Below are 19,855 nucleotides of genomic sequence, written 5' to 3' on the forward strand. Positions count from 1 at the left end.
AAATTGGGAGTTCTCAAGTCATTTTTTTATAAGAAAACACATATTTTTAGGTTTCATTCACTTATTCAAGATATATTAAATGCTTATTATATTTCAAGATTAAAAATAAACACTATCTCAAGACACAAAGTTAATTTAGTTGCTATGTTTTGCTCAAGACGGTGTTATAAACTTGTAAGAAACAGTATTTTTGAAAATGTGCCACAGTACCTTCTAAACCAGTAAATCTCAGTTAGTGGCCCTTTTGATGAGCAACTTTAGGACTTTCAAGATTTCTACTTTCTATCTAGAATAGTCATAGTCATGAAGCCTTTTGTTTTATAATGATTACAAATACCTTCCCAGGGTCAGGTGACTATGACCAGCACTAGTTTAACACTGTCTTTTTCTTTTAGCAAAACAACACGAGGAACAATGGCGCAGTAGCCTAATAATACCTCTTTGCTATAAACATACACTCACTCCCATCCTCTCAGTCTCTTTGTTTCTTTGTTACTCTCCCTTAGCAGAAATTTTCCGTTGGACTTCGAGTGCTTTGATGTATTATGATCAATGATGACTTGTGTTTTCTGACTCTGTTAGAGTCTCCATGGAATTAAAGATTATATGCTTATTCAGCTTAATGTACTTGACCTTTCTGTATGATTGACACATCTAAATTTCTGTAGCAACTCAGTCATTATGCAACAGCTGTGTTATATTCATTTCACGTAAAAAGCAAAAACAAAAGACATAGAGTTCTCTTCAAGAGTAGATACCTTGACCCCTTCCCTCCCAGCTAAATAAAGAATAGTTTATTAATAACATTATTAATCAGTTTCCAAATGCGTCTCCTTTCCTCACTGCATTTTATAAACATTCAGTATACTGTGACCATAGTCACATCAAGAATCATTTCAATACTGATCCTTATTATATAATTAAAATATTCAATAATTCTGAGTCTGTTGAACATAATAATAGCCACACAACTTAAGTGTCAAACATCTAGGATTTGTTAGCAAGATTTGTGCTCAGAAAATAATATATACAAACCTTTGATTTTCTTAATGATGAAACTGTATTTTGTCTGAATTGACATACGTGTCTTTAAGTTAAAGAGAGAAAAAACCTTGACATTTTTCTGTGACTTTTCCTTATCAACAGCTGTGTTCTACCTGCGTTTATTTTTCTCAGAATTCATTATGAATTCTGTATAGGCCTTCAGAAGGCCTATACAGGCTTTCTAACAGAGATTCTATAGGAAAAAGTTTTGGTTAACTGTTTGAAGTATTAGTTGAAGAAGCCATTCTAGATAAGGTTTTACAAGACAAAAGAAAAGAATCAATTCATTTTTAGTTCTGAGCCTGAATTGTGGAAACTGTACTAACTGCAGATAAACTCTGAATAAATTCTAGTGTTCTCTGCTTATCTCAAAAAATCTTTTCTTTTAATGATACTGTTCCATGCTCACTAATGTTTTCAAAACATATTCATATCTAAATGGTTTTGTATTTTTATTAAATTTTGGATTTTTTGCATTACATAAAGTTAATTTTGTTGACCATTTTATGAATTTAAGAAATGTCCACTTGAAAGGACTCCCTCCTTTAATTAAATTTTTGGCCTTTATTTATAAAATAAAAATTATTCTTTATATGTTCTTGAAAAGTAAATCAGATTAGGATTAATAATTGTCAAGTCATTTTAGAACAATGACATCTATCATTAAATTTCTTGAATTTTTTGCCTTCTCAACTGATAGCTATCTGGGTGAAAAATTCAATTATGGATATTGGAAAAATTGATGGTAATATTAATCTGGAAATGTTATTTCTATACTATTCTTTACAGGACCTGAGGGGATTCTCTAGTTCTTTAGGCCAGTGTTATAATGTTAGGATTTACAAAAGTTGGTAATACAGAGAGAAACAGGAAGAAAATGAAATGGGACAGGAAAATATCATTCCTTCTTCTTTTTCCTTCCTCTAAGTCACTGGCATTGTGAAGGGAAAAGGGAACTAACATGTATTAGTGTCTACCATGTAACAGGCATTGTCTTTCATATTTTATATTTATTGTATTAGCTCATGTAATCTTTGTGGAAAATCTCCTAAATCTATTAGTAGGTCTTTAATATCTATGTTTATTTATTTTGTCCTGAAAACAAATGAAGTTTTTGGATCAAGACAGAGAATTATTATTACTTATAGCAATAACCACCTTGGAAAGAAGGCACACAGTTATGTGCACAGGAGGGGAGCCGTGAAATTATGAATCTGGGAATTTATATAGGAATTACTATATAAACTCTTTATATAATAATGGTCTTCTCCTGTCTTCTCCTTTTCTGAAAGAGGAAGAGAAAGTTTATCTCCGTTATATACAATAAGCAAATCTTTAGGGGAGAGAATGAGATGGTCCTGGTTTAAACCCTTTGAAATGTAAACCAGTAGCTCTGGGATTTTGTTCTCTTTTGAAATGTAAACACAGAGCTGCAGAAAATAAGTGTCTGCATGTCTCTGAAGGTCTCTGTCTATTCAGTCCACCTTTAATCCAGATTTCAGTTTGTCTTGCTTTATAAGTCCTTAACCATGCAGAAGCATGAAAACATTTTCTCTATAGTTCCACAATCATGAATTTTAGCAGTTTTAGTACTGTTGCTAAAAAATTGTGGCTATTAGCTTGTTTCCATTCCTTTCATAAAGTGTTTAGTAGCATAATGCATTATTAGGTCTACTGTCTATCTATTATACTTGAAAACCATCCTCTCTATGTAAAATATCTATTTATTCAATGAATATTTATTGAGCACCAAAAACTGTCAAGCATTGTTCTAGGTATTTGGGATACATCAGTCGACAAATCAAAGATACCTGCCTTGCTTGTATTTACAAACTTTGGGGGTAGAATGCATAAAATTGAGATTACGGAGGGGTTGTAATTATTGCCAATGAAAAGCCTAGGATGAAAGATCACTGGAAGACTAAAGTTTAAGGAATTGAAAGGCCAGAATATCAAAAGAATCATCTATATGTGTTTTGAAATCTTATGAATTAAGGCAGTATCGAAGAGAATGACAGTATGCAAAGAGCTCAAATGGTTGAGTGGGAATTACCTGGACCTTAGTGGATAACAGCAACCATGAGGCAAAGTATGTAGTGAGTAATGTCGACCATGAGATTTAAATCTGAAGGATGTCAGGAAGGATATGGGGAAATGGTCTGAAAATGTCAGAATGGAGCAAAGAAATACCACTTTGCTTATTCCACTCACCCAACCAGAGGTCGCAGGAACAAGAATGACACCTTTCCATCTTGCATAAGAACTGTGGGAGAGAAGCAGCCATCACTGAGAGATTGTAGGGGAGGCATTGTCCTCCAGAGAAAGACAGGTTTATGTTTCAGCTAGGAAAGTAAAGGGAACACTTAGAAAATTGATTTTTGGCTCACTGGAAGGGTTTCAGCAGTTGGGAGAGAACAAAGGTAATTTTTACCAGCTTGTAACTTCACATGTATTAACTGTGTTGCAAAACTAATGAAACTTACTGTCTATTCTCTTGCTTTATCTGATAATATAGATAAGGGTGTCACCTGTAATCATTGTTACCATATTTCCTGAGGCCATTTTCTTATTCTCATATAACTTTTCTACTTGTTTCTTCTTTATTTGTATTTTTCTCTGTTTTTAATCTTGCTCTTTTTATCATTTCTGTCTCTTTATATCCTACTTACCTCTTAATCTTTTTTGCCCAACTTCTCTCTTAATATATATATATGTTTGCTCTTTACTATTTCTCTTATCTTCCTATTTCAAAATTACACTGTCTGCTGTTTTCTCCAACTCCCCACACCTCACTTTAGCTGTAGTTGGGACTATGCAATATGCCATCACACAGGTAGTACTAATTTTGACAGGTAGCATCTCTACTTCAAACAAAGAAAGCTTTAACCAAAAAGGAATTACAGGAGAGAAGACAGTATTCTCCCCAACTGATGCTAACATTGCCACCTACACTTTTGACACTTTCTTCAACAGTTAAGACGTAGCAACTTATTACTTCCCCAAATTCCCTGTGCTATGTTGATCTGTCTTAAACTCTAAAGGGAGAGAAAGTAGGTTTGTTCATTAGCTGTGGGACTTAAAATGTGACTTAACTTTTTTGAACCTTTTGTTTCGTGAATGATAAAAAAACACTTTCTGAATGATATAGCTACTAATATTTTCATTTTATAGATAAAGTGAAAGATAAAGTACTTTTTTTAAAGGTTGCATAAATATAAGTGACACAGACTGATATGAATGTAAGCATATGACTCAATCCCAGAGATCATGTTTTAATGAATACTCTATTGTTTCTCACGTAATATAACTTAATATTGTGGTCAATAAAATAATAAATAGGACCAGACACATATATGTATTAATTCACTTCCCTTTATTTCCTTTTTCCAAAATTGAGCCTTATTGGGAAAGGGCTTTTTGTGCATTTTAATTGTCTATAATCAGGTACTTGAACCAATTATAATTTTTCACTTGCCTGCATGAATCCATGCAGGACAAAAACCTGAATATAGAAACTATCTTTCAGCTTTCAGTTTGCCAGATAATTAATCTATAATTATTTTTAGGATTATAAAAGATTTACATCCATTCTTAAAATATACATAATATCGGATTTTTTTCCAGCAATAGAGGAATAACTAATTCTATAGTTTCATGCCAATCTCACCTCCAGTCCTTCTAGAATTTGGAGGTAATTTAACCCCGTGTATAAAAAATAAATATTTTCTTTTTTGCGTTTTATTGAAAAAATCACGTAATTTAAGTACAAATATATCCACTAAAGTAGGCAAATTTATTTTAGTAGAATTCAGTTATCCCTTTCAAGGAAACACTATCAGCCTAAGTGTTATACATTGGATATTTTAGAAATCTTACAATTTCAATTACACGTCTTCTGAAACTCATTATTGTAAGGCTTTGTTTTAGGCTTTCCTTGCTGTATTAGTTGACTGGGGCTGCCAGAAAAAAATACCACAGGCTGGGCAGCTTAAACTACAGAAATGTATTTTCTCACAGTTCTGGAGGCTGGGACACCTAAGATCAAGATGGCTAGCCAGGTGGGTCTCATTCTGAAGACTTTTCTCTTGGCTTATAGGTGGTTACCATCTCCTTGCATCATTGTGTTACCTCTTTGTGTGCTTGGACAGAGAGCAAGAGAGGTAGCTCTTTGGTGTTTCTTCTTTTAAGAACACTAATTGGATGGATCCAGCCCCACTCCTATGGCCTCATTTAACCTTAATTACCTCTATAAAGGCCCTATCTCTAAATACAGTCACATTTGGGGTTGGGACTTTAAAATATAAACCTCGGGGGACATGAGCCTTCATCCACAGTATTGCCATTATAATATTTTGTGTACTTTGGCACTTGAGAAAGTAAGATTTTTTTTAACCTAGTATTTTAATGTTTTCTTTAGAGTTTTTTTCCCTGATACAACACTCTCCTATACATGATCTACTTGGTAACACAAATATCCCTTTGTTTGCTTGTACTTTTGCTTCCTCATAAATTTTTCTGTAGCTACAAATGTTAACTTTGTTGGATAGGCTTTATTTTTTAGATCAATTTTAAGTTTATAAAAATACTGCACAGAAAGTTGAGACAGTTCCCATGTATTTCCTCTCCCTGCTGCACACAATTTCTTCTCTTATTAACATTTTACATTAGTGCAGTACATTTGTTACAATTGATAAACCAACATAAATAACATAGGTTATTATCAAACAAAGTCCATAGTTTACATTAGGGTTCACTCTGTGTTATACAGTTCTATTGGTCTGGACAAATGTTTAATGACATGTATCTACCATTACATTATCAAGGATGGTTTGACTTCCCTAAAAATGCCCTGTGCTCCACCTGTTCATCCCTATACCTTCTCCCTGAAGCCCTGACAACTGCTGATATTTTTACTGTCTCTATAGTTTTAGCTTTTCCAGAATGTCATACAGTTGGAATAATACAGTATGTAGCTTTTAAAACCGTCTTCTTTCACCTAGCAATATGCATTAACAGTTCTCTCATGTCTTTTTTGTGGTTGACAGCTCATTTCCTTTTCCAGTAGTCCCACTTTATCTGTGGAGGATACGTTCTAAGACCCCCAAAAGATGCCTGAAACCTCAGATAGTACTGAACCCTATATATACTGTGTTTTTCCTTTACATACATACCTATGATAAAATTTAATTTATAAATTAGGCACAGTAAGAGATTAACAGTAGCTAATAATAAAATTGAACAATTATAACAATATGCCAGAGTCGAAACTCTTGTGCCTTGGGACTTTTATTAAGTATAATAAGTGGCCAATATCAAGTGTAACATATAGAAATACGAAAACAGAAAAACCTCTGTGGAATTTGGCATTAACATAGACCTTAGCAAAACCTGTTTTATTAGAGACAGTGATTTTTTAAAAACACTTAACTGTGAAGGGAAGGGATTTGATGAGATAACACAATTGTCTGAAGGTAAGAGAATAAAAAACAATTTTTTTTCTAATGAGAAGAGTATAATTAAGCATGGGGAACAGACACATAGAGATTATAAAGGAAGTGATGATTGCAAAATATTTAACCAAATAATTAGTATTATACATGTTTGTGATAGAGCTATGGTACACTTAATTAGGTAAAATGCCAAAAGACAGTGCCAAGCTCCAAGCTTTACGTATCATAAACATCAAAAATGACTTGCTGAATTAAATTAAATTGAGTCTCCATTAACATGTAAATCATCATATCTGTGCCCTGGAATAATTCAGAGTTTAATTTGTGGGTTTGCTTCCTAATGAAGGTCATCGAACACTATTTATTGGAGTACATGTGCCCTTGGGAGGAAGAAAAAGCCATCGACGTCACAGGCATCGTGGTCATAAACACAGAAAGAGAGACAGAGAAAGAGATTCAGGATTAGAGGATGGAAGGGAGTCACCTTCTTTTGGTAAGAATCCTTCTCCTTGTTTTTATTAATTATTGTAATATACTTGCTTATACAGTTATGATTAGAAGTAATACCTTATACTCATAAAATTGTTTATACTTTTATAAAAGACTTTGGGCTGGTTGGAGAGAAGTGGGAGAGATAAAGCCTGATCTTTGTTTTTCTCTTATATATTTGCATTGAGAAGCTGAGAATTGATGAAGATTTATGATATAGGAAAAACAATTGAGTAAAGCTCAAAAACTCTTGATAATTTATACAAATAATCATCATTGCTCAAAGTGGTTTGAAAATCCAGGGCAAAATGCCTTAATTTAGTTCCCATTTGCACTTTTACTGATAGTGCCCAAGTTTCAGTCTTAGGATGTTGTATTAGTCCGTTTTCACACTGCTGATAAAGACATACCCGGACTAGACAATTTACCAAAATAAAAAAGAGGTTTAATTGGACTTACAGTACCACATGGCTGGGGAAGCCTCACAATTATGGTGGAAGGCAAGGAGAAGCAAGTCATGTCTTACATGGGTGGCAGCAGGCAAAGAGAGCTTTTGCAGGAAAACTCCCCCTTATAATAACTATCAGATCTCATGAGACTTACTCACTATCACGAGAAAAGCACAGGAAAGACCTGCTCTCATTATTCAATTAACTCCCGCTGGGTCCCTCCCACAACACATGGAAATTCAAGATGAGATTTGGGTGAGGACACAGCCAAACCATATCGTTCCACCCTTGGGCCCTCCCAAATCTCATGTCCTCACATTTCAAAACCAATCATGCCTTCCCAACAGTCCTCCAAGGTCTTAACTTATTTCAGCTTTAACTCAAAAGTCTATAGTCCAAAATCTCATCTGAGATAAGGCAAGTCCCTTCCACCTGTGAGCCTGTAAAATCAAAAGCAAGCTAGTTACTTCCTAGATACAACTGGGGTAAAGGCATTAGGTAAATACAGCCATTCCAAATGGGAGATATTGGCCAAAACAAAGGGGCTACAGGCCCAATGCAAGTCCAAAATCCAGCAAGGCAATCAAATCTTAAAGCTCCGAAATGATCTCCTTTTACTCCATGTCTCACATGCAGGTCACGCTGATGGTTCTCATGGTCTTGGGCAGCTCTGCCCTCGTGGCTTTGCAGGATATAGCCCACCTCCTGGCTGCTTTCATGGGCTGGCGTTGAGTGTCTTGTTGCTTTTCCAGACACACTATTCAAGCTGTCAGTGGATCTTCCATTCTGCAGTCAGGAGGACAGTGGCCCTTTTCTCACAGCTCCACTAGGTGGTGTCCCAGTAGGGACTCTGTGGGGGCTGTAACCCCACATTTTCCTTCTGCACTGCCCTGGCAGAGGTTCTCCATGAGGGCCCTGCCCCTGAAGCAAATTTCTGCCTGGGCATCCAGGCATTTCCATACATCCTCTGAAATCTAGGCAGAGGTTCCTAAACCCCAATTCTTGACTTCCGTACACCTGCAGGCTCAACACCACATGGAAGCTGCCAAGGCTTGAGGCTTGCACCCTCTGAAGCCACAGCCTGAGCTCTACATTTGTCCCTTTCAGCTATGGCCGGAGCAGCTGAAACACAGGGCACCAAGTCCCTAGGCTGTACACAGGATGGGTACCCTGTGCCTGACTGAGAAAACCACCTTTTCTTCCGGGGCCTCTGGGTCTGTGATGGGAGGGGCTTCCATAAAGGCCTTTGACATGCCCTGGAGACATTTTCCCCATTGTCTTGGGGATTAACATTTGGCTCCTTACTACTTTTGCGAATTTCTGCATTTGGCTTGAATTTCTCCTCAGAAAATGGAATTTTCTTTTCTATTGCATTGTCAGGCTGCAAATTTTCTGAACTTTTATCCTTTGCTTCCCTTATAAAACTGAATGTCTTTAACAGCACCCAAGCCACTTCTTGAATGCTTTGCTGCTTAGAAATTTCTTCTGCCAGATACCCTAAATCATCTCTCTCAAGTTCAAAGTTTCACAGATCTCTAGGGCAGGGGTAAAACACTGCCAGTCTCTTTGCTAAAACATAACAAGAGTCACCTTTGCTCCAGTTCCCAACAAGTTCTTCATCTCCACCTGAGACCACCTGAGATTGCCTGGACCTTATTGTCCATATCATTATCAAGCTTTTGGTCAAAGCCATTCAACACGTCACTAGGAAGTTCCAAACTTTCCCACATTTTCCTGTCTTCTTCTGACCCCTCCAAACTGTTCCAACTTCTGCCTGTTACCCAGTTCCAAAGTCACTTCCACATTTTCAGGTATCTTTTCAGCAGCACCCCACTCTACTGGTATCAATTTACTATATTAGTATGTTTTCACACTGCTGATAAAAACATACCTGAGACTAGGCAATTTACAGAAGAAAAAGGTTTAATTGGACTTACAGTTCCACATGACTGGGGAAGCCTCACAATCATAGCAGAAAGCAAGGAGGAGCAAGTCACATCTTACGTGAATGGCAGCAGGTAAAGAGACCTTGTGCAGGAAAACTCCCCCTTATAATAACCATCAGATCTCATGAGACTTACTCACTATCATGAGAACAGCACAGGAAAGACCTGCCCCCATGATTCAATTACCTCCCACCAGGTCCCTCCCACAACATGTGAGAATTCAAGATGAGATTTGGGTGGGGACACAACCAAACCATATCAAATGTGAACCTTTTACTATTGTGAATGCTCTCTCATTGAAAGTATATTCAGAATACCACAATAAGTGTTTCTGTAGTTGTTAAAAGGTTCTGAATGCCATGAGAGCCCATGTACATGACATAACTGAGAACCTGGCTCTCAGTTCCCTGACCATCCCATCTCTTATGACCTTCTCTGTCATTGCACTTAGTTCACCTTCTCATCCATATTCACTCCATCCCTGAAGTCACTAATTCATTTATCTTTCTCTCTGACCACAGTTTCACTCCTTTCTTGCTGTGCAGCTACTTAACCCCTCTACTTTTCTTCTATCCATAAGTTTGTCTTTATTTGTTTATCCTAGTCTGATTGCATAGCATGCAGTTTTAGGAATACTTTAGCATTACTAGTATTCCATTTGTATTACTAGTAGTCTATTTAGTAATACTAGTATTCTAAATATCTTAGGTTCTAAGTTTTAGTTTTCTTCATACCTTTATTGCCTCTTTTATTTTCATTTTTAATAGGAAACAGCATTTTATTTAAAATGTTTTTAATAGATTTCTTAAAGGTGTAAATAATTGAATTAAACTTAGTTTATATTACTTGTATGAATTAATTTACATTTTGTTCACATTCGTGAAAAATAATTTAGCTAGGTATGCAATTCCAAATTGACAAGTATTTTAACTCAGCACTTTGAACATAATATCTATTTATTTATCAATTTCATGAAGATGTTAAGAAAGGAGATAAAAATCTATTGTTGCTCTACAGTTAATTTGGATTTTATATTTTTATGAATTTAAATCATTTCCTTTATTTTGGTATTTAGTTTTACATTTATTATGATATTTTCAGACACACATATATGCCTTTTATGCTTTTCTTGGTTGATATTTAATGAGAATGTATATTATTAGTTCTTTAAAATGCTTAAACATGTCCTATTTTCTATTATTTTCTCTCCCACTTATTTAAATTCTTTTTTCAAATATTCATTAAGCATATTCCTTTCAATTTCATTTTCGATTTATTTTGATCCCTCTTTTATTTTTTTCATCATTTTCTCCTTGTCCCGACATTGAAGTGTTTATTTTAGCTAATTCATTTATTCATATTTTAGCTCATAGTTTTTGCCTTGCTCATATCCCTTTACTTTCTTTAAACATTTTGACTACATGTGTCTTTCATTTCTTTTACTTTGGATTCGGGGGTATGTGTGCAGGTTTGTTACATAAGTATGTTGTGTGATGCTGGGGTTTGGATTATGGATGGTCCTATCACCTAGGTAGTGAGCACAGAGTATAGTTTTACAACCCTTGTTCCCCACCCTCCTTCCCTGCTCTGGTGATTCCCAGTGCCTATTGTTCCCATCTTAATGTCCATAAGTACCCAATGTTTAGCCCCACTTATGAGTGAGAACATGCAGTATTTGGTTTTCTGTTCCTGAGTTAATTTTTTTAGGATAATGATCTCCAGCTGCATTCATGTTGCTGCAAAAGGATATGATGTCATTCTTTTTATGGCCACATAGTATTCCATGATATATATGTACCACATTTTCTTCATCCACTTTACCATAAGGAAACCTAGTTGATTCCATGTCTTTGCTATGGTGAATAACACTGCAGTGAACATACCAGTGCATGCATCTTTTTGGTGGAATGTTTCATTTTTCTTTGAGTATATACCCAGTAATGGGATTGCTGGGTTGAATGGTAGTTCTGTTTTAAGTTCTTTGAGAAATCTCCAAACTGCTTTCCACAGTGGCTGAACCAATTTATATTCCCGCCAACAGTGTGTAAGCATTCCGTTTTCTCTGCAGCCTTGTCAGCATCTATTATTTTTTGACTTTTTAATGTTCACCATTCTGACTGGTGTGACATGGTATCTCATTGTGGTTTTGACTTGCATTTCATTTGTTGACTGCTTGTATGTTTTCTTTTGAGAAGTGTCTGTTCATGTCCTTTGCCCATTTTTAGTAGAATTATTTGTTTTTTGCTTGTTGATTTGTTTAAATTTTGCTTGTGGATTCTGGGTATCAGACATTTTTTGAATGCATAGTTTGCAAATATTTTCTCCCATTCTGTAAGCTCTCTGTTTAGACTATTGAGATTTGCTGTGCAGAGGCTCTTTAGTTTAATTAGGTCCCACTTGTCAATTTTTGTTTTTGTTTCAATTGCTTTTGGAGACTTAGCCATTAATTCTTTGTCAAAGTTAATGTTGGGAAGGGTATTTCCTAAGCTTTCTTCTAGAATTATTATAACTTAAAGTCTTACATTTAACTCTTTAATCCAACTTGAGTTAATTTTTGTATATGGTGAAAAGTAGGTATCCAGTTTCATTATTTTGCATATGGCTTGACAGTTATCCCAGCACCATTTATTTAATAGGGAGTCCTTTCTGTATTAGTTATTCTTGGTGACTTTGTGGAAGATCAGACTGTTGTAGGTGTTTGACTTTATTTCTGGATTCTCTATTCTATTCCATTAGTGTGTGTGTCTGTTTTTTTGTACCAGTACAATGCTGTTTGGGTTAATGTAGCCATAGAGTACAGTTTGAAGTCAGGTAATATGATGCCTCTGACTTTGTTCTTTTTGCTTAGAATTGCTTTGGCTATTTGGGCTCTTTTTTGATTCCATATTAATTTTAGAATAGTTTTTCTAATTCTATGAAAAACAACATTGGTGTTTTGATAGAGATAGTATTGAATTCTGTAAATTGCTTTGGGCAGTATGGCCATTTTAATGATATTGATTCTTCCTATTCATGAGCGTGGAACATTTTTACATTTGTTTGTGTTGTCTCTGATTTCTTTCAGCGGTGTTTTGTAGTTCTCCTTGTAGAAATCTTTCACCTCTTTGGTTAGATGTATTACATTTTTTTGTGTGCCTATTTTAAATGGGACTGAGTTTTTGACTTGGCTCTCTGATACAATGTTATTGCTGTACAGAAATACTATTGACTTTTGTACATTGATTTTGTCTCCTGAAACTTTACTGAAATTGTCAATTCTAGTTGCTTTTTGGTGGAGTCTTTAGGGTTTTCTATTTCTAAAATTATAATCATCAGCAAAGAGAGATAGTTTGACTTCCTCTCTTCCTATTTGAATGCCTTTTATTTCTTTCTCTTGCCTGATTGCTCTGGCTAGGTCTTCCTGTACTATGTTAAATAGGAGTGGTAAGAGTAGGCATCACTTTCTTGTTCTGGTTCTCCAGGGGAATAGTTATAGCTTTTGCCCATTCAGTATGATTTTAGCTGTGTGTTTTACATAGATGGCTCTTATTGTTTTGAGGTATGTTTCTTCAATGACTAGCCTGTTGAGGGTATTTTATCATGAAGGGATTTGGGATTCTCTTGAAGGCCTTTTCTGTATCTATCAAGATAACCATATGGTTTTGATTTTGATTCTGTTTATGCGGTGAATCATGTCTAGTGAATTGTGTATGTCGAACCAACCTTGCATTCCAGGAATGAAGCCCACTTTTCTCATAGTGAATTAGATTTTGATGTGCTGCTGAATTCAGTTTGCTAGTATTTTGTTGAGGATTTTGTGTCTATGTTCATCAGGGAGTTTAGCCTGAAGTTTTCTGTTTTTGTGTCTCTGCCAGATTTTGGTATAAGGATGGTGTTGACTTTGTATAATATGTTAGTGAGAAGCCTCCCCTCATCCTCAATTTTTTGGAAGAGTTTTAGTAGGATTGGTACCAGTTCTTCTTTGTAACTCTAGTAGAATTCAGCTGTGAATCCGTCTGGTTCAGGGCTTTTTTTGGTTGGTAGGTTTTTTTAAAATTATTGATTCAATTTCAGAACTTGTTATTGGCTTATTCATGTTTTCACATTATCCCTTGTTCAACCTTGGATGGTTTTGTGTTTCTGAGAACTTATCCATTTCCTCTAGATTCTCTAATTTGTTTGCATAGAGGTGTTTATAAAGTCTCTGAATATCTTTTGTATTTCTGTGGGATTGGGTGTAATGTCATTTGTCATTTTTGATTGTGCTTATTTGGGTCTTCTCTTTTTTTGTTAATCTAACTAGTAGTCTATCAATCTTGTTTATTCTTTCAAAAAACAAACTCTGTTTCATTTATCTTTTGTATGGACTTTTGCATCTCAATTTCTTTCAGTTGTTCTCTGATTTTAGTAATCTCTTTTCTTCTGCTAGCTTTTAAAGCCATACTTATGTTGGGGTTCCTCCATTTTTCCGTTTTCTCCTTGCCTCCACAAGCAGATATACTCTGCTGGAAATCATCATTCAACAAGGCAGATTGTAACCATTATAAAGTTATGACTCAAGGAGACCTTCAACATCTCCTCCTAATTTCATTGTGTATCTTTTTTGACATTTGAAATAATTATTTTTCAACTTTCTTCACCTTCTTCATCATTCTCCAACATCCTCTCTTTTCACCATTACTTGATAGTAATCTTGCTTTGTACTTCAGAGGGAAAATATATCATCAGAAAGAACTCACTTTACTTTCTTCCTGTTAAAAAGTTAAGCTGAAACCTTTCTTCCTATTAAACGGTTAAAACTGCAAGAAAATAAGGAAGTTTTCTTTTCCTTTATGTTTATTTTCTATTCCCTCTCACCACTCTGGAAACTTATGCCATTTCTAATTTAATTGACCTCTTCCTCTTCAAATGAATTTTTCTTATCATCTCTGAAACATGATAGAGTCTCCACCATTTTAAGCAGTTCTCCAACCTCCTGCAAACCCACCTTTAGTCATTCAGATATGTAAGTTAACTGCATATAAATGTTCTGGGTAGCAATTTTACTTTTAAATATCTCTCTATATTGCTTTATTTGGTTTATTCAATATCTGGCTTCAGTAACTATTGCAGATAAGTCTATAGTCTCTCTATTTTTATTTTTTAGGTTTATGTATTTTAATCCTGAATGTTTATAGACATTTTTCTGTGTCCCTTAATGAAGAAAATTGCTAAGATTGACCTAATGGTAGGTGTATTAAAAAACTTTTCCATCCCGCATACGTGAATAGTTTTCCACCTAGGGAACATTTTCCTATTATGTTTCATTCTGTTCCATTTACTTTGATCTCTTTGTGAAGACTTTCTTTGCTCATATCCCTCTACTTTCTTCAAACATTTTAACTACATATATCTTTCATTTTTTTTAACTTTGAATTTGGGGGTACATGTGCAGGTTTGTTACAGAAGTATGTTGCATGATGCTGAGGTTTGGGGTACAGATGGTCCTATCACCCAGGTAGTGAGCACAGAGTACAGTCAATTTTACAACCCTTGTTCCCTACCCTCCTTCCCAGCTCTGGTGATTCCAAGTGCCTATTGTTCCCATCTTTATGTCCATGGGTACCCAATGTTTAGCTCCCATTTATGAGTAACAACATGCAGTATTTGGTTTTCTGTTCCTGAGTTAATTTGCTTAGAGTAATGGCCTCCAGCTGCATTCATGTTACTGCAAAAGGATATGATGTCATTCTTTTTATGGCTGCATAGTATTCCATGGTGTATATGTACCACATTTTCTTTATCCACCTCACCCTAATGGCACCTAGTTGATTCCATGTCTTTGCTATGGTGAATAGCACTAAGATGAACATGCACGTACATGTCAGATTTCTGATTTCTGCTCTGTATCCTTTTCCTCTGTAGTTTAGTGTTAGTCTTTTATATTACCATTTGATTATCTGCAGAATAAATTCTGCATTTTCCTACTTTTGTTATGAGTTTTGATTTTGCTTTTGCATTTTTAGTTTTCATGAATTTCTTTCATATTTCATCCTATTTTCTTTACATTTTAGCCTGTCCTTTCCTGAACACTTTTTATTTTTTTCTGGTTGGTAGAGTGTATCCCCAGTGATTTCTGGACGTTTTCATTTTATCCTAAAGTAGATAATTTTCAGAGCTATGCTTTTCCTTTGGACTGTCAGATTATTTTTACTCTCCATTGATTTTTAGTATTTTTTATGGACTCCTAGGTTTTTTCCTTTTTTTCTCATTTTTAAACAAGGCAAGGTAGATTCCTACTATATCTACCCAGCTATATCTTAAGATTGCTTAATGAGGCTGCTGTCAGTATGCTCCATGTTTCCAACAGTATGTATAATAAGCATCACACTTATCCAAATGCCCTGTACTTCTGCCAGGGGCAGCATAGTTGTTGGTGGCAGAGTATGTAAAGAAAAGTACTCTAGGTATCCTGCACCACCATGATAGAAGGATGGTTGTCCATAAGAATGGGCAGATGGGCTGAGAGTGTAGGATGTACTAAGTATCTTCTGCATTTTCAGATGTTGTCTCTTTCATGAAGGAAAGTCTTAGAGTGTAAAAAAAATGACAATTTGGCATATTTTTCTCATTCAAGTTCCATCTGCTTATAGTTAGCAGAGATGCCCTCTTAGACTGCAGGAATGGATTATCTGTAGGGCTATGCGCTAATGATGAGTTTTTATCATTTTCTAGTATTTGAGAAAATATATTTATATCATCTTACAAGTATTTCGTGAGCAAATAAAAATAAGCTGTATTTATCATTTGTTTGTTCCCTGTGCCTCTTCTTTATTTTTCCCTAACTGGAAGCATTATGCCAGTTTTTCTAGAACAGTGGTTCTCAATATTGACTGCATTTGAGAGTTCTAAAACCGTACTAATGCTCAACCCGTACACCAACCAGAATCTCTGTGCCTGGGGCCTAAGCATTAGTATTTTTTGAAAAGTACCCCCAGGTGATTCTTCTGTGGAGCTGTTGATAGCTCCACAGAAGGTTGATATCCACTGTTCTGGAAACTTTGCTATTTAAATTTGGTTCATCAAGGGTCTAATATCCAGAATCTGTAAGGAACTTAAACAACTCAACAAGCAAAATCAACGTGATTAAAAAGTGGGTAAAGACATGAACAGACACTTCTTAAAAGAAGACATATAAGCAGCCAATAAACGTAAGAAGAAATGCTCAATATCACGAATCATCAGAGAAATGCAAACCAAAACCACAATGAGATACTATCTCACACCAGTCAAAATGGTGATTATTAAAAAGTCAAAAAATAACAGATTCTGACAAAGCTGCAGAGAAAAGGGTATGCTTACACACTGTTGGTGGGAATATAAATTGGTTCAGCCACTGTGGAAAGCAGTCTGGAGATTTCTCGAAGAACTTAAAACAGAACAACTATTGACCCAGCAATGTCATTACTGGGCATATACTCAAAGGCAAATGAATCATTCTATCAAAAGGCACATGGACACGACTGTTAATCACAGTGCTATTCACCATGGCAAAGACATGGAATCAACCTAGGTGCTCATCAACAGTGGATTGAATAAAGAAAATATACTCCATGGCATACATTGCAGCCCTAAAAAAGAGCAAAATCATGTTCTTTGCAGCAACATGTATACAACTGGAGGTCATTATCCTAAGTGAATTAATGCAGGAACAGAAAACCAAATACCACATGTTCTCACTTATAAGTGGGAGCTAAACATTGGGTAGTTGTGAACATAACGATGGCAACAATAGACACTGGAAACCACCAGAGAGGAGAGAGAGGGTGGGGAACTAGGGTTAAAAAAGTAACTATTGGGTACTATACTGCCCACTACTTGGGGGACAGGATCAGTCATACCCCAAACCTCAGCATCATTCAATATGCCCATATAACAAGCCTGCACATGTACTCCCTGAATCTAAAATAAAAGTAGAAATTATTTTTAAAACTCACCAAACGTAAAGAAAGAAAGCTGTACTGCTAGCTTTTAAAAGTTATTTAATAAATGAACCTATTTTATAACAAAAATAGTAAAAATAAATTTCTACTTCAAACAAAGTATAAAGCCAACAATATTAGCATTAAATTTAAACTTGCCAGAAATGCAGAATCTCAGGCCCCATCCAGACCTCTTGAGTCAGGACCTGTACATTAAAAATATATTTAGGTAACTGGTATGGTTTGGCTCTGTGTCCCCACCAAAATCTCATCTCCATTTATAATCCCCATGTGTTGAGGGAGGGACCTGTAATCCCCATGTGTCCAAGGAGGGAGGTGATTGGATTTTGGGGGCGGTTTCCCTCATGCTGTTCTCGTGATGGTGAGTGAGTTCTCATGAGATCTGAAGGATTTATAAGGCAGTGTTCCCAGCCCTTTGCTCGCTCTCTCTTCTGCCACCTTGTGAAGAAGGTGCCTACTTCTCCTTCCGCCATGATTGTAAGTTTCCTGAGGCCTCTCCAGGCATATGGAGCTGTGAGACAATTAAACTTCTTTCCTTTATAAATTACCCAGCCTCAGGGAAGCTCTTTATCACAGTGTGAAACAGACTAATACAGTAACGTATATGAATCTTAAAATTTGACGACAAGCAATGCTCTAGAACATTGCTTATCAAACCTTCTGGCACATTGGAATCACCTGAGAAGCTTTTAAAAAATTATTGATGCTAGGCTTCAACCTCAAGGATTTTTATTTAATTAATCTTGGGTGTTTCCCTAGGCACTGGTATTTTTAAAAAGTACCCCAAATTATTTAATAACCACTTAAATAATTGACCAAGAATCAGATTCTGAGAAGCTTCTGCCTCTCAATTTGGTGAAACTTGGAAATAAGTCCGGTGGCCCAGATTCTGCCTCTTATTTTTTGCCACTATTTTTGGATGCCACCTACCTTTTTCCTTCTTCAATCATCTGAGTATCTTCACTGACATTTAGACCTAAATGTGGTTTATCAGTGACAAATGTTTGGCACTTGGTGGTTTCTAAGCAATGGAATTTTCTAGATTTCACTTTTTTCAGTTTCTCTAGTACTAATCTTCTGCCTTCATCCTTATTCCACACTCAGTTTATTTGCTATAATAAGTACTCAGTCACACACAGAGACTTCAACCAAACCCTAAACACCATCCTATCTGATTTGGGTTTTGATATTCTGCATAGTGAGAATACATGACATTTCCATGCTGAAGGCATTAAAGAAAATTTCTGCCTACTTAAGAAATAGTTATTTTACTTGGAAGCATTCCAAAGAAAATATTTTGAAGATATTTCTGCAGGTGCCTCAAAATTCTTTGGAATTCAACTTCCAAAGAAGTATAGGATAGAGGAGAATTTAAGAGAGTATCAGGTCTCTCTGCTATGAAGCTAGATATATGTTGTTAATTGCAGTATGAATCTGTGAAGTCATGGAATCATTTGGGCCCTAATTATGAAGCAAGCATCAATTTAACAAAACGATTTTTGGAAAAACGTTTGAATTTGGGCACTCTTTTTTTTTTATTATACTTTAAGTTTTAGGGTACATGTGGACAACGTGCAGGTTTGTTACATACGTATACATGTGCCATGGTGGTGTGCTGCACCCATTAACTCGTCATTTAGCATTAGGTATATCTCCCAATGCTATCCTTCCCCCCTCCCCCCACCCCACAACAGTCCCCAGTGTGTGATGTTCCCCTTCCTGTGTCCATGTGTTCTCATTGTTCAATTCCCACCTATGAGTGAGAACATGCGGTGTTTGGTTTTTTGTCCTTGCAATAGTTTGCTGAAAATGATGGTTTCCAGCTTCATCCATGTCCCTACAAAGGACATGAACTCATCATTTTTTATGGCTGCATAGTATTCCATGGTGTATATGTGCCACATTTTCTTAATCCAGTCTATCATTGTTGGACATTTGGGTTGGTTCCAAGTCTTTGCTATTGTGAATAGTGCTGCAATAAACATACATGTGCATGTGTCTTTATAGCAGCATGATTTATAATCCTTTGGGTATATACCCAGTAATGGGATGGCTGGGTCAAATGGTATTTCTAGTTCTAGATCCCTGAGGAATCGCCACACTGACTTCCACAATGGTTGAACTAGTTTACAGTCCCACTAACAGTGTAAAAGTGTTCCTATTTCTCTACATCCTCTCCAGCACCTGTTGTTTCCTGACTTTTTAATGATTGCCATTCTAAGTGGTGTGAGATGGTATCTCATTGTGGTTTTGGTTTGCATTTCTCTGATGGCCAGTGATGATGAGCATTTTTTCATGTGTCTGTTGGCTGCATAAATGTCTTCTTTTGAGAAGTGTCTGTTCATATCCTTTGCCCTCTTTTTGATGGGGTTGTTTGTTTTTTTCTTGTAAATTTGTTTGAGTTCATTGTAGATTCTGGCTATCAGCTCTTTGTCAGATGAGTAGGTTGCAAAAATTTTCTCCCATTCTGTAGGTTGCCTGTTCACTTTGATGGTGATTTCTTTTGCTGTGCAGAA

The 19,855-nt window shown here is 35.9% G+C and overlaps 1 protein-coding gene across 6 annotated transcripts in view; it reads left to right on the plus strand.

Moving 5' to 3' along the window:
- Positions 1-19,855, plus strand: part of SLC4A10 (solute carrier family 4 member 10) — a 477,442-nt gene that overhangs the window by 290,130 nt on the left and 167,457 nt on the right. For all 6 annotated transcript variants that reach the window (XM_055108674.1, XM_014343995.5, XM_024927814.3 and 3 more), the window contains one exon: positions 6,841-6,987. In XM_055108674.1, coding sequence (XP_054964649.1) covers positions 6,841-6,987 — 147 coding nt within the window. The remainder of the gene's footprint in view (positions 1-6,840; positions 6,988-19,855) is intronic.

Source organism: Pan paniscus, chromosome 13 (genome assembly GCF_029289425.2).
Source record: "Pan paniscus chromosome 13, NHGRI_mPanPan1-v2.0_pri, whole genome shotgun sequence".
NCBI classification, from domain to species: domain Eukaryota; kingdom Metazoa; phylum Chordata; class Mammalia; order Primates; family Hominidae; genus Pan; species Pan paniscus.